This window comes from Anas platyrhynchos, chromosome Z (genome assembly GCF_047663525.1).
Source record: "Anas platyrhynchos isolate ZD024472 breed Pekin duck chromosome Z, IASCAAS_PekinDuck_T2T, whole genome shotgun sequence".
NCBI classification, from domain to species: domain Eukaryota; kingdom Metazoa; phylum Chordata; class Aves; order Anseriformes; family Anatidae; genus Anas; species Anas platyrhynchos.
The window spans coordinates 23,596,797-23,611,469 of NC_092621.1; the positions used below are offsets into that span (position 1 = coordinate 23,596,797).

Consider the following 14,673-nt stretch of genomic DNA (forward strand, 5'->3'; position numbering starts at 1 on the left):
AAAACAAGAAGATTTCAGGGAAATTTCTTTGGGCCAGAAGCTGAAACTGAGTTTTTGTATTCCTGGGTGGAAATTGCTCAAAGAGAGCTTGGAAAATGTTCAAGGAGTGACCATGACTTCTGGTTGCATGCAGCCAGGAGCCTTGCTGTGGGCAGAGCAAGACCCCGCATGCTGCTGGGTCTTCTGTGGAGGCAGAGGGGCCGTACCCGGCCCTGCAAGGTTGTGCCTGTGCAACGGGGTCAGCCTGTTGGCAAAGCCCTCGTGCCAAAAGTCACTTTATGGGAAAGGGGCACACAGCAAGCTCCATCACTTGGCCAAATGCACGTACTCTTTTAATCAGAATTTAATGAGAAGTGTGATAGAGGCTATTGTGGTCTGCCCTGCAGGAGTTGGTCTTATGTGACCATATGAGCATTGCTCCAGTCCTTCACAGGAAGTTTTGATTCCCCTCCCCCCCTCCTTTTTCCTTTTAACTGAGCAGCATACATTAGTGCCAGCTCTCCAACTAAGCTGTTTCTCAAGTGTAATTGATTGAGAGTGAGAGGGTGAGAGTTTATTGTTGTGTTTGGGATGCTGTGTTTTTTTTTTTTATTTTTTTTAAGGAACAAATCTTGTGTTTCATTTCTTGGATCTTCCCTCTATAGGTGCCTTAGCCCTAGTGGCTGTAAAGGCAGTCCTAGCATAGAGATGAACTGGGGCATCTCCTTAGAAGTTATTCATGTTCAAAACACAGGTCACACTTTATTTTCCAAGATCATATAAAAGATTTTATTATTTTTCTTAAAATGATAATAAAAATTGAAAAGGCATTATTAAAGTTAAGTGAAATACAGGCTACATGCAAAAAAGGTAAATTGTCTTTCATCCTAATCCGGTTACTGTACGTCTCTTCACACTAAGCGCCCATCATAAACTTAGATTTGCTGATAATTTTGCTTGAAATAGTGAATGCACCAAATGGAGATGGCACCACAGGATAAAACCGCCAGGACGACTGCAACAATTCCTGCAGTGCTGATCCCACAGGAGAGCGAGACAGTGGCCAGTGGAACCCCAGCCAGAGATTTGGGTTCAGAGCATGTCGTTCCCTCAGGGTCTTCGATTTTATCTGGGTTCTGCCTGCACCAGGTGATTAAACCAATGTTGGAGCAGGTGCATTCCAGGGGGTTGTAACTTAAATTGATTACGCTGCGGGCAGGTAGGGACTCTAGCTGGTCACGGGGTACAGTACGGATCCTATTGTAGGCAAAATTGAGGTAGATGCTCTGGAGTTTTGAAAATACGTCTGTGCTGAATGCAGTAAGTTTGTTGTGGCTCAGATCAACGCGCTGTAGCTTCCTGAGGCTGTGAAATGCTTGGTTGTCCAATGCTGTCAGTTCACAGGATGACAAAATTAGCACCTCTAATTTGGATAACTGTTCAAACAGTTTGTTCTTTGGCACTATTCCTGACTCAAAGGTATTTTGACTAAGGTCCAAGAGCACGAGGTTTTCCAGGCCTTGAAAGAGATGTTGAATGCTGGTATTAATGGAAGATGAGGAAAGATTCAGGACCTTCAAGAGATGTAAATTTTGGAAGGGACCCTGTGAAGTGTCAACGTGAAGATGAGTGAAAGCTATGTCCAGCAGCTCCAGACTACTGCCTTCCTCAAAGAGCACATCTCGGAGGTGGAGCTTTGTGTTGTGGCTCAGATTCAGGTGCCGAAGACTTTTCAAGCCATTTAGTGCTTTGCTACAGCAGTCAGGGCTTTCAATGTGACTGTGACTTAAATCGAGGTGCTGAAGCTCTGCCAGTTTCTCCAGGCAGCCAGAGCCCATCTGCAGTGTCTCCGAGTTTCCCTTGACATGGAGGTGGGTGAGAGAGGGGAAGGCTGCAGAGCTGATGTTGCAGAGGTGCTCGAAGGAGTTGGCGTTGAGAACTAACTCCCTTAGTGAGTTCATACCACTGATGCCAGGGGGCAAGGAGCTGATGTGGGTGTGAGTTAGGTCCAGCTTTCGGAGCTTGGTCAAGCAGTGAAATGTGTCAGGGTTTAGGTTTCTGAAGTGCCGTAGTTGCAAATAGAGATCCTTGACAGATATGTTACAGAGGCCTTGCAAAACATCTGGGGTTATGCTGGGTTCCTTCCCCACACCTTGAAATGTTCCCAACCAAAGGGTCTGAACAACAGAGTTCTGTATCCCTGCAAGGACCCCAGGGATGTCAGTGCAGCCCCCAAAGTCCAAGGTGTAGAAGTGGGACTGGAAAGCTCCAGGTTCAATGTGTAAAATGTCATTTCCTTTAAAGATGAGAGTTATGTTACTGGTCTTCTGAAGAACGCTGACATCTTCTGCTGTGATCACCCTTATGTGGTTCATTTGAAAGTCAAGGTATTTGAGGTTTTGAGTTGGAAAGTTGAGAGGGAGCTGCAATGAAGAAATGTGGTTGCTGCCCAAGAGGAGGGTATCCAAGCTGTCCAGATTTGTCATCGGGATAAAGGACATTGTGGTTATTCCCGTCTCTGTTAAGACAAGCTGCTTCAGGGACTGAGGGCCAACAAATGCTGTGTCGGACAAGAACATGAGCAGGTTTCCGGTCAGCACAATGGTCTGCAGGCACTTGTTGTTGTGAAAGGCACCTTCGTACACCCAGTTGATCTGACATCTTGAGAGAGCAATAGAAACCAGCATTAGTGACCTGTCCTGCAAAACTGTCACCAAATACCCGATACCCCAAACTGCACATTATGTATGTAAAAATCACGATCATTTGCCTTCAATGGGATAAAAGTGTCCATCTTTTCCAATGATGCTTGCCCAGTATTTGTAAGCTCATGTTTAAATACAGAATTCTAGGGAGGAAGCTGTACAATAGCAGAAAAACCTTTCCTGAAATGATGGGTGTGGGAAGGCTTTGTGGATGTCAGGGATACATTATTTTTTAGTGTCATTAACTTAATAAAATGAATTTTCCTGTAGAAAAATTCAAGCATTTACAAGGCCCAAACGTATCTTTCCAGAGGTTTTAGTGAACAATATCGAAAAGGGCATAAAAAGTTGCTCTAGTGACTTTGTTGGTCTTAGCAATAGTGATATGTAGAAAATACACATTTCATCCATCACCCTGCAAATGACTGCCACTGGAGGAGAAGCCTAGACATTGCTCAAGCACATCAGTCTTTGCTTAGTAAAATACTTCAGCAATGCTGCTGGTGGCTTCTCTGCAAAGGCAGCGAGATGCTGCTCTGGTGTGTATCAGGAGCATCCAGCTCTGGACAAGGGCTGGTGGTGACCAAGGCGACGTGCAGAAGGATGATCTCCCCTACCTTGTCAAGTCCAAGTAGAGAAGAGACTTCAGCCCAGAGAAGGTTGAGCTCTGGAGGGAAGGGAGCACATTGAAGCTGAAGTCGAGGATTTCTGTTGTGACAGGCAGCGTTCCAGGAATCTCCCTCAGTCCTAAACCTTCACAGCTGTAGCTTTTATTCACTGTAATCTGTGGAAAACATACAGTGAAACTCAAAGGGGTATGTGTTGCGAATATAGATAGGAAACCACCACACTTTAAAAAACAAACAGAATTTTGAATTATTTAAAAATGTAGCGGCCAGAACCCTATGAAACACCAGCTCAGGCTTGACATACACAGCCCCTTGGGCTTTGTGAAGTCTGATTTTAAAACAAACACCTTGAATCTTGTGCTAATTTGAAGTGTGTCTCATCTGGAGTACTTTCTTATCCAAGTTAGCACATTCGAGGATTGTTTACCATTCTGGATAAATTATTAATCCCTTAGATGAAATTCCCACAAGGTAGTTTTAAATTATGAATTTCATGAGTCTTGTAACAAAGATTACTCTTGGAGAAGTCTTAGCAAAAATCTTGCAGTGACGAGGTAAAAAAGAGCAGGCCCGGGAATGTTTCTAGGAGGAACACATCCAAATTAATTGGATCCCAACTGCAGTTATGCTCTGCGGTGAGGGAATGGCAAGAATGCGTAGCTGCTGATAGACAGAGATTTTATCTGATACACAAGGCCTTTAAAATTTCTATCAGGGCTTTTCAGTTTAAGTAAAAATGGACCGATCTGCATGCAGTCCGCCCTGTAAATACCAGGGAAGGCTCATTGAACATGCCTGACGTGCCTTTGCCTGCTGATGGCCCAGCAGCCAGATGGAGCCTGGGCCTGTTGCAGAGCCTGGGCCTGTTGTGGGACCATGGCCTCATCCTGCAGCCCCCACTGCCTTCCTTGGGAGGTGGCCACCCTGCACTGCTGGGCCATGCCTCGGGCTGTCAGGCCACAGGACACCGACTGGGGACATGTCCCCTGGGCTGCTTGGGGGCTGCAGCTTAACACTGGGGTGCCCTGAGCTGCTCTGCTTGTGAGGAGATGGACTGGGGTGTCCTGACGCTGTGTGGGACATCACCTCCCAGCACAGCAGAGCACCCCCATTGCTATGTACACCTAGGAGGCCTTGTGCAGGGCCATGTGAGGGGTCTGCAAGTCCTCGAGGGGCAGGAGGAGGAGGAGGTGGTGCAGTGTGCGCAGCAAAGTGGTCTGGGATGGGCAGGCAGGTGGCAGAGGCTGGAGCAGGGAGAGCAGTGTCTGTCAGGGGACAGAGAGGGAGAATGTGTTCGTCCTCTCTTTGGGGTGCAATGCCTGTCCCTGAGGAGCACAGAGGAAGCTGGTGGGAGGAAGCAGGCAGGGGTTTTCACCAACACAACCCTGGGACTTGGCTCCTCTGCTGCCTCTCACCCTGCCTGGGGCCCGGGGTGTGTCTCGTGGGGAGGGAGGTGACAGACAACGTGGCCCTGAGCCTTGTGGTGAGCACCCAAGTGGTGCTGGTAACTATGGAAATGACAAAATACAGACTCGGAAAAGATGATGCTTTCTTTATCAACATGCAACTAAGAAGCCCCGGGGCTGTCCCCTGCAATGTGTGGTTTAGACAGACGACAGCCACCTAGCTGTCACTGCAAAGGAGAGCAGTGCCTATGTTCTACCATCAAAACGAAGCTGAGCTCATTCTAGTGATGCTGCAGGGCACAGAGCAAGGCTGGGAAGGAGCTGGGTAGCAGCCATCCCCTGGGGCATCCTGCTGTACAGCTCCTGATGCTCTGGTGTTTGTACATTTAATTTGATGAGGAATTTGCTGCAGGCCCCTGCTGTGCAAGGAGGAGGGCTGGTTTCCACAGTGCTTCTTCCCTGAACCCAAATCCTTGCCTTCTCCCCCACTCCGTCTTCCACCTTTTAAAATGAAAAACAAAAACCTCGTGGGCCAGCCTTTGTCCCTGGAAAAACCCTGGTGCTATCTCGCTCTGCTCATGGGTTACAGTGTGCCTGCCAAATGTCACACAGAGCCGCCACCATTTTACCCTGCACATAAGATGCTGGATGAAGAGCATAGCATAAGAGAAAAAATCCTTGCCCCTGCCCCCTTTCTGGCTCTGCTGAGAGAACCCCTTGAGCTTTTTGCCTTCCTTTGCACTTCCCTGGAGCCCCAGCCTGGTGTCGATGGAGGGGCAGCAGCAGGAGGGAGTGTGCATCTGCCAAGAGGTGGGAAAGCAGTGGCTGTCACCAAGCACGTGTCACGACACCTGCCTACGGCCCTGTCTAAGGTGTCCAGCCCCCAGAGAAACCTCTCGTTGATTCACATAATTTGAGTCCCAACCTCTGTGCTTGACATCCCACAAAGAGACCAGGCACAGCCACCACTCACCTCAGTGCACATCGTGTCTGCCGTGTTGGTGGCTCTGCAGTTGGCACAGGTGAGCACGGTGACGATGAGGAGGCATGAGCTGTATCCCATGGCAGAGCAAGGCAGGCTGCCTGGTATCTTCCCTTGAAGAAAGTACGACAGAGCAGCAAGGGTCAAACGGGCTGGGTGAGCTTACTGAGAGCAGGTTGTAAGAAGAAAAAGTTATGCTTGCTAAATCTCCTCCTAAGCATGAGCACAGCGGTAGTTTCAGACTGAAAGAGGAACTTCCCCACTTTAAATATAGTCAAATGATTGTGCACTGATGCTTTTCTGGGGCAGAAACGATTTAAAAAATGGAAAGCGAGGGAAATAGGTATTGCTCATGCTTGTGTAGAACAAAACATTCCCATTAAGTGTGGTGGAGCTGTTAGCTGTATGTGAAACAGGTGGAGCAAAGAAAGAAGAGATGAGAATGCAGCATTCACCTGTGAGGAATATAATGCAATAGGAAGTCTGAGCTGCACACAAAATTTGGTGTATGTCTTGTGAAATTCATGAGAACTCATAAAGTAACTAAGACACAGGCAAAAGCCCTATGCCTATGTTGTTACAGAAAGGGTCACTGATGAAAACAGATTCACTCATTAGAAACAAAGCTGAAAAACAAAAGCTGAGTCTGGAAGTGGACACTTTCGGCTCATGTTTAGATAATGAGTAATGATCAGTTTTCTGGAGGGAGTCAGTACTTCTCACCACTCCAGGATGGGCATGTGCATGGCTCCTGCAGGTGAGGGGGTCCAGAGTCCCGGGAGCATCCAGTCCTTATCACCCCAACAGGGTAGTATGCTCACCCTGGCAGATAGACTTTTTTTTTTTTTTTTTTTTTTTTTTTTTTTTTTAACTATTATTTTACTTACTTATATATTTGCAAGAAAAAAAGGCAGCCTGCAGGGTGACAAGTGTCTTCTCAAATAAGTGAGATGCAGCACTGGACTTGCATGGGGAGCATCCATGTGGTGAGCACCACCTCCCAGCAGGGCTGCTGCAATCAGCGGCTTCAGAGCTGCACTGGCACAAGAGGAGAGTGAACCCAAGCAATGGCAAAGCAGCCCTGGGCAGAACCAGTAGCAGGAGCTGATGTGTGCATTGTGTTTTGCCTGAGCTGCTGCTATGCTCATCCCTGTAAGTAACTGGGAAGAGAGGGGCCATCACCATACAGGAGCAGTGCTTAAAGTGCTTAAAAAGTACAGAGCAGACCATATTGCATCTTTGCTTAAACCACTTGTGTGCTGTTGGCATACGCCCTGCTCAAGCACAAATGCACCTTGCTCAGCCCTGCACAATGAGCTGAAAAGCTCGCTCCACGTTGCACTGGTATGTGAATGCTCCCTGTATCTTTCCCAGCCAGCTCCATGTTTGCTGGAAATCCTGCTCCCCCTGCAGCTGGTAGCAAAAAGCTCATGGAAATTGTTGTCTGGAGTGTTTGCTGCTTGTTTATTTGCACTTTTCCATGTTAATGCTCCAAGGCTAAGGATTTTTCCCGGTTGGCAGCAGCTTTGACTTGCACCCTGCCTCTTGGTACTGGGAGGCTGTCAGCCCTAGTGGCAGGAATGCTACCTCAAACCACCCATACCAGAAACCTCAGTGTTAAAATGAATCAGTTGTCTTGGAAGGAAAGTCCTTTAAATCAGGAGGGGAAAGCAGCTGAAGCTAATCCTGCCTTTTCCTGCTGTGCAAATACGTCCCTATGTGTCGTGGAATTCACATATGACATAACAGGATAGGAACGACTCCAGAGATTTAATTATTTATTTGTGAAGAAATGGGAGGGTTTATGATGCAAATAATCCCAGGGTCTGCTTCAGTTTGGGGTAATGAAGGTTTCATTGTAGAAGTGATGCTGGGTGACTGCTGTTCCCCTGTGCATTGAGGTGCACCAGCGGCCCGAGTTACAGCCTGGTGATGAGAGGTGTGCGAACTGTTTCCCCCACGTGCCCACCTGATTAATTTAGCCTTGTGCTCATAAGGGAGCAAACCAGGGGCGGCCACCTTGAGCAGGGAGTACTGCCCTTCCTGTGTGCTTTCTGCTCGTGGTGGCGGTGTTTGCTGTCCCACGGTGCTGGGTGCATCCTTCCTCTCTCACCACACGCCTGCTCAGGAGGGTTGTAAGGCTGCTAGGCGAGTCCCCTCACCAGCATTTTCCTGTTGGTAATTTTGCTTTTTATGTTCTTACTGCCCTTTGACAATGGGGGATTCAAGAGCACGCAAACCACCAGCACAGATGATTGAGGGTGAGCTCTGCGAGGGCCTGAGCAAGCTGTCCCTCTGCAGCACCCCTCCTGCAGCAAACAACCCCACAAACCCATCACAGTCCCCCTGTGATAAAAAAAAAAAAGAAAAGAAAAAAAAAAAAACCCTCAGAGGGACACCCACACCCCACCACCACCCTCCTGGAGTTCTCCATTTTAAACTGATTTTGAGCTAGACAGGAGGAACAGCTCGTGAGGCTTACCGAAAGGTGTGAGTCACCCGCAGCCTGTGCCCACATCCCCCCTGCCGGGGCACAGCAGTGGCCTGTCCCCTGCTGCAAAGCCACCACCGAGGCAGGGTGAGTCCTGGCCAGCGTGGCATGGACGTGGACGTTGCGTCAGCACCGGCTGTTATCAGGGTGCTGGAGTTATCAGGATGCCAGTTCCTGGCCCCACAGTGGTGGGTCCTGTTTTTCCTTGATGTCCTGAGTCTGTCAGGAGCCTCTCCAGGGCTTGCTGCTGGGGCAAGAGGATGGATGGTCAGCTCTAGGGGAAACCCTGTATGGCATTAAATCCACTCAGCAGGCCTATAGGGTGTTAACTAGTTGTTAAACAAGAGGTGAATTGTGTCAGTCTCAGCTCTGAACGAGAAGGCATTTACCACCTAGCACAGCAGGGCTTCCGAAATCTGTCTGTGCAGGATCAAAGGATTAAAACAATTTTTAGTCATTTTCCTTCAAGGATGGATTTCGAGATTTTCTTTGTAGTTTTTCAAAGAAAGAGATACACGCATGAATGATTTATTTGAATTCTTCATGTTAAAAACCTGGGTCCATGTTTCCCTGAGGCAGTGGGATTTGGGCTGTGCCTGTTCTGCTGCTGCTGTGTGCTGTCCCAAAAGCACCAGCCCCCCCATCCTGCTGTGCCACAAGCTGGCACATTTCAGCAGGAGAGCATCTGCCCCAGGCTGGTGGTTTTTTTTAGCAGGAAAAACTGCATGGCGTTTTCCCCCGTGGGCTGCTGTGCCTTTGCTTGGACACACACTGGTGTGAGCGACACCATTGACATCTGACAAGGCGCCCCCAGAGTAAAGGGGATGTGAAGGGGACAGGGGCGTCAGGGCCGCTTCCCAGCTCAGCACCAGCCCACCTGGTGCATACTCCTGGGTCCGCAGCATTTTCCCTGCCCCAGGAATACCTCTGCTTTGCTTTGCTCTGCCATTGCTCCTTGTAGGAGGGCCAAAATGCCAGTTTCTTTCCCCTGGCATTGGTGTTGAGGTTAATGATGAAAGAACACCGCAACTTCATTGCAATTTCTGTGGTCTGAGCTGGGTGGATAGCCACCCAGGTGCTACTTCAGAAAGAAAGAGAGCCTGGCCAGGGCTGTGACTTCAGCACATGGTGGAGAAATATCCTAAATGAGTAATGTGTGAGCTCCCTTGCCCACTGTCTCCACAGACACTTTGTTCTCAAGTGGGTTTTATCTGAGGCAGCTTCCAAAAGGATTTGTGGGGAAACTGCATCCCACCCTGGGGCTGGTGTCCTTTTGGAGGGGGAATCGTTGCTATTTTATTATGCAGAGTGAACAAAATTCAGCTTTTTTTTTTTTCTTTTTCTTTCAGTTTTCTGCTTGCTAGACACTGGGACACCGGGCTTCCTGGCCCCGCGCCTGCATCCTGTGCTCTCTCCATATCAGCCAGGAAGCTGGCGCTGGCTGTGGCCGGGACATGAGACACCACGTGAAGTCCTGTGAGCAAACACAACTGGAAATGGTTGGGACAAAGCACTAGGAAGCTGATGATGGGACTTACAGGCTCATTAATGATGGATGCTGTGTGTGTCCATGTTTCCTCTGCAAAGGGGATACCTCCTAGACTCTCCCTGAAGATACCGTTCCTGGATAAGGCCTGTTGTTGTGTCACCCTCCTTGAGCGTCTTGTGACTTTTCAGAAATCTCACTGGGAAGGTGCTTTGAGGATCTGAGATCCTCTGTAGCCTCTGCTACTCTGTGAAAGAGCTCTGAGGTTTCCCTATGCCTCAGAAATAGAGCCTCTGTTCCTCACTATGCAGGCAAAATATTCACTCCCTGTGCATTGTATTGCTCATATAAAGCCAACATAAAATGCAGATTTCCATGATTAGTAACAAGCCATCCCTCCCCCCTCCGAACAATACAGACAGGCTCTGCCAAACTGGGATGCGCAAGGCTTGCGTGCCAAATTTCAGACCGACACGTGGGAAATGGGGCTGCATCTGTAGGTCCAACCCGAGCAGAGAGCCAAAAGTCCAGCACTGAAACCTCCCAAACCTCCCAAGCGTCCCTGCTCCCCGTGCATCCGCAGAGCCTGCACCGAGCCCTGCTGTGAGCTTCCCGGTGCCCGGTGAGCCGCAGCTGGATGCGGATGCTGCTGGGCCAGGGGAGGAAGCTAGGCCACAGCAAGAGGAGGGCCCACGAAAGGAGCTGGTGTGCTGGGGCTATTTAAAGAGCTTCTGGCACGGTCTCCTTCAAATGACAAAAGGGGATCGTAAAAGGAAGTCCTGTTGCTGATCGCCATGAATAGAGCTCCAGGTCAGAGAGGAAAGAAACCTCTCCCCTGCTTGCAAGACAGAAATGCTGGGGGTGGGTGGAGGGGTCCCATGCTGTATCCTGGCTGCTGTGTCCTGCTGGGACAGGGGGGCCTTTGGCACGTCCGTGTGAGCAGATGAGAGCAGCCTCACCTCCTCCTGCAGATGAAACACAGCCGGCTGTGGCTCTCACCATGGTGCGAGAAACCCAAAACTGCCACAACAAGGAGAAAAACCTTCAGGGTTGTGCCAGTACTTCAGCTGTGCTCAGCCAGGTGTCCTGGGGACATGAAATTGTATCTCCAGGTGCTTTTGACTGCCCCAATTCACCTCTCGATTTCTTTCTTTTTCTGCCCCTTTCCTATCTGCACGTTGTGCACTGGTAGTTTTGATTAACATCCATGCCCATGTTGAGTAACATACTGCTGTGGGAAGGACTGCATATGAAAAGAGTGAGTTGAAACGTATTCAGCTCCAGCTGGGAGTACGTTTTATACCGTAATGCTGGTTTGATACTTTCCTTTGTCCTCACCATAAACTGGAGACATGCCTTGGATTTTCTGTACTCCCCATCCTTGGTCTCCATCCTCACAGCGATCTCGCCTCTATGGCCAGACATGGTCCTTTCAGGTCTGGTTTGCTGATGGCAGAGCAGGCCAGCTGCTGAAATTCAGGGGTTTGTTCACAGTGTGACTGTGGCTGGATGATGCCCGTAAGCCTGCCTTGCCCTGGGTTTGCCCCCTTGGAGTACATGACACAGGCTGGGGGATGATGGCACTGCACAGAAGGACTTTTGTACACGAGTGGGAGTAACTCCGGAGGAGGAAGGTGGGGTGAACAACCTCAGGAAGGGAAATGCCAGTGCTTCAGGTGAGATTCCTGAAATTCACCCTGCAAGCTGTCCTTTCGTTTGGCTTTGCCACTTGTCTCTGTGGGTGCTCATGCAGCAGCGTGTTGCTCGCCGCAGGACCAAGCCCTGCAGGACCAAGCTGCAGTGCCCAGCAGCATGGGGCTGTGCAGACAGTGGGGGAAGGAGCTGGGGTTTGTAACACACCCCAAGGGTCTCTCGCTGCCTGAGGACCACCTGGCTGAGTACTCTGGGGAGCCACCCTTCCACTGCCTTGCTGCTCAGCGCAGTTTCACCCAACGAGATTCTGGTACTGGTGGTCAGGGGTTCGCGCTGGTGGCTTGCTTAAGGAGTCCTTGGGATTTTTTTCAGGCCTCTTCATCCTGAAAGACTTCATATTTTCCTAGGCAGTGTAAGTGGTGGCAACAGCACAAAGCCAAAAGGACGTGTCCTTGATGCTGAAATCCGCTTATCTCCCCTCTCCCCCAGGACATGGATTAAATAGACTTGCAAGATAAACTCTCTTATCAAAGGCAAAGGGTAAAAACTGGAGTCTGGATAGACAGGAGAATAAATCCAACTGCACATTAGGAAAGAGGGAGTAATTATTACTTTAAAATATAACCCACAGATTTAATGCTGTGTGCTTGCTTCATATTCGTGATTGAGAGCGTTGCTTATCTGAACTGGAAACTTTGGAAGACAGGAATGTGTTTGAGCTCTGCCAGACATTTATTCTCCCTGGCTTATAAGCACTCACGAAGGGGTGCAGACCTTCCTGAAATAAACTGCAAAACTAGAAGGGGGAACTAGAGGATGGACATGAGGTAAAAAGTGGGCTGAGTAAGGTACAGAGTGCAGCTGTAAATTAACCGGAAAAGGCAGGGGCTTTCAGAGGGGAAAAGAGTCCTCTTTAGAGATGGTCTGAAGTAGACCTCTGTGGGGCAAAGCCTGGAGCCATCACCCAGCCCCAAACTTTTCTGTGAGCCCTCAGCAGCTTCATACAGTAACTGCGAAAAAATCATAGTTACATGTCAAAAATCAGATAAAATATACTCTTTTGGCTTTGAGAGGAAATTTTCTCATTTTATTCAAACGTGCATCTTGGAGTGAAACTCTGAGAGAGAAGGGACTAATGAAACCTCCTGCGGATGGGAACCGAATCCACAATTGGCACACGCATCCGAGACGTGCGTTGCCAACATTTTTACAGCTTTCCTCCTGGCCGGTGGCTGCTTGCTCCCACTTCTGCTGCTGATTTCCACGAGATGGAGCTATTCTAACATGGGTGGGTGAAGGCTGTGGCGGCAGCCCCTGAGGAGAGCTGGTGGCGGGGGAGAACTGCACAGCGCCGTGTTCCATTGCCATGGCAATATTTCTGAAGCAGGTAGGCTTTTATAAAAAAAAAAAAAAAATTATCATCGCCAAAAACAACAACAACACCAACAGCAACAACGACAAAACCACCAGAGCTCGATGTGCATTTTGCCAGGCTGCACCATCTGTAAGCTCCTTGGAAATAGGCCCCCACCAAAACTGTTCCCAGCAGGTGCAGGTGGGTGCAGGACATCTTCACCTCACACAGGGACAGGGTCACACTCCAAAAGGCCTTTGCCGTGTTATGGTGACTTTCCCGTGTGGCACTTCCACCCTCCTTAACCTGCCAGACTTTTGGTCCTGTGGTCCTGCGAAGTACATCTGCCCACCTTGTGGGCCATGCCTGCAGAGCCAAGCTCCCCGTGCCCTGCCCTGCAGGCGTGCTTCCCCTCTCCAGCCCTCGTGAAGTCTGGCAGCAGCAGCTCAGGCAGAGGCCTTCGTCTCGGGAGTCTCTACAGGAACTGTGAAGATTAGGGCTTGGTTTATACACAATATTTACAATGCATTCAAAGAGGATATCCTGAAAACACTCTGCTCGCCCTTTGCACTGCGAGCTGTTCAGGGCAGTGCTGGCATCGTGACGAGAGGCTGACACTTGTCCACAGGCTGCACGTCCCTTTGCAGGGAGCAGATAAGCCATATCTTTGTGACAAGGTGTCACTGGCAACGCCTGCCTGCTCCGAGCGCGTGGCTGTGGCCACGGCTGATGCTCGGGGCGGTGGTGGAGCTTTCCCTCCCACCCGGGGCCGGGGCACAGCCGGCTGCTCAGCGGCACGGAGGCGAGGATGCTGCAGTGCTGCAACACCATCCGGATAAATAAGGGTCAGCTAGGTCGGGCAGGGGGCTGCTGTGCTGGGTCTGGTAACGCTGCACCTGTCCAAATTCCCGTGTGAAATTGTAATTTGTCAAGGCTGGAGCATAAGCTTTTTTTTTTTTTTTTAATTTTATTTTTTCCCAGTGCACATTAACATCCCCCCTCCCTAAGCCTGTGCTTTCCATGGGAGAAAACTTTGGATGAAACATTAAAAACCTCCAAAGAGCTCCCAAGTCGAGGGGCACCCCCCTTTTCCAGGTGCCCCTAGGGCAGGGTGTAAGCTCTGTCTGCTGTGGGCACACAGATACTTAGCAAGCTCTGATGGGCTCTTGCTTTTTAAGTCCGGGACAGGGGCAGCATCCATCTGTCTTCAGTTTCTTTGACCTAAAGGCCATCCTCCATCAGCTGGGGAACACGTGAAGGCATGGGTGGGAATCGGCCAGCTCTGCAGCTAAGGAGCACTGAGCTCAAATTTGCTCGTCCCTCCTCCCTGTGGGGCCTACCACAGCGCATTAATTCTCCTTGGGCTGGTTCGTTGCCCCATCCCACTTGTCCTTTCACGGAGCCCTCAAAAACCTCTAAGCCACTTGCTCTGAACACAGTTTTAGAGGCCAGAGCACACTGCCTGCGTGTGCAACTGGCACACGTGTCCATGGGGGTCAGGCCTGTGCGGATGGCAGGCTGTGCAGGTGCACCAGCATGCCCCACGCCTGCCTCAACACCAATCTGCCTTGTGATCACCCCAGAAAATCCTCCGCTCACCAAAGCCATGGTGAGGCATGGGGCAGCTGTTGCTAAACGTTGGTGCCATGGATATTTGTTTCTTCTCTGTGAGAAGAAAGGAGCATGAAGAGAAGCTAATAAACCACAACATAAATATTGCTGTTTGAAAGGCCTAGAATAGGAATTACTTGGGTTTCCTTGAGTTTCACATGGCAGGGGTGTGGGTGATTTAGGCTAGTGATTATTCAAGACACAGGGTGTGATTGGACTTTATGATTTGGAAGGATTACACTTTCTTATGAAGTGGGTGTTTAATTTCTCTTCATTTTTAACCCATTCTTTGTAAATGCTAAAATTACAAATTATCATGCCTTTGGTCTGTGGCGTAGGACAATCTGTGCTCGTTTTCTCCCGCCTTGGCTCAGATT

General features: G+C 49.5%; 1 protein-coding gene across 1 annotated transcript; it reads right to left on the reverse strand.

The window, feature by feature from the left end:
* Positions 1–811: 811 nt before the first annotated feature.
* On the reverse strand, positions 812–5,944 carry CD180 (CD180 molecule). Its single transcript, XM_038171353.2, has 3 exons — positions 5,693–5,944; positions 3,302–3,468; positions 812–2,640 (listed from the first exon to the last, which is right to left on the reverse strand). The coding sequence occupies exons 1-3, from the start codon at positions 5,780–5,782 to the stop codon at positions 915–917; spliced, it is 1,983 nt and encodes a 660-aa protein (XP_038027281.1). The 5' UTR covers positions 5,783–5,944; the 3' UTR covers positions 812–914.
* Between the last annotated feature and the right edge of the window lie 8,729 nt (positions 5,945–14,673).

Coding starts and splice junctions, on each gene's coding strand:
- CD180 (XM_038171353.2), bottom strand. CDS start 5,782: ATGGGATACAGCTCATGCCTCCTCATCGTCACCGTGCTCACCTGTGCC. Junction 3,469..5,692: donor CAGACACGATGTGCACTGAG/GTGAGTGGTGGC, acceptor TGTTTTCCACAG/ATTACAGTGAATAAAAGCTA. Junction 2,641..3,301: donor CTCTACTTGGACTTGACAAG/GTAGGGGAGATC, acceptor TGCTCTCTCAAG/ATGTCAGATCAACTGGGTGT.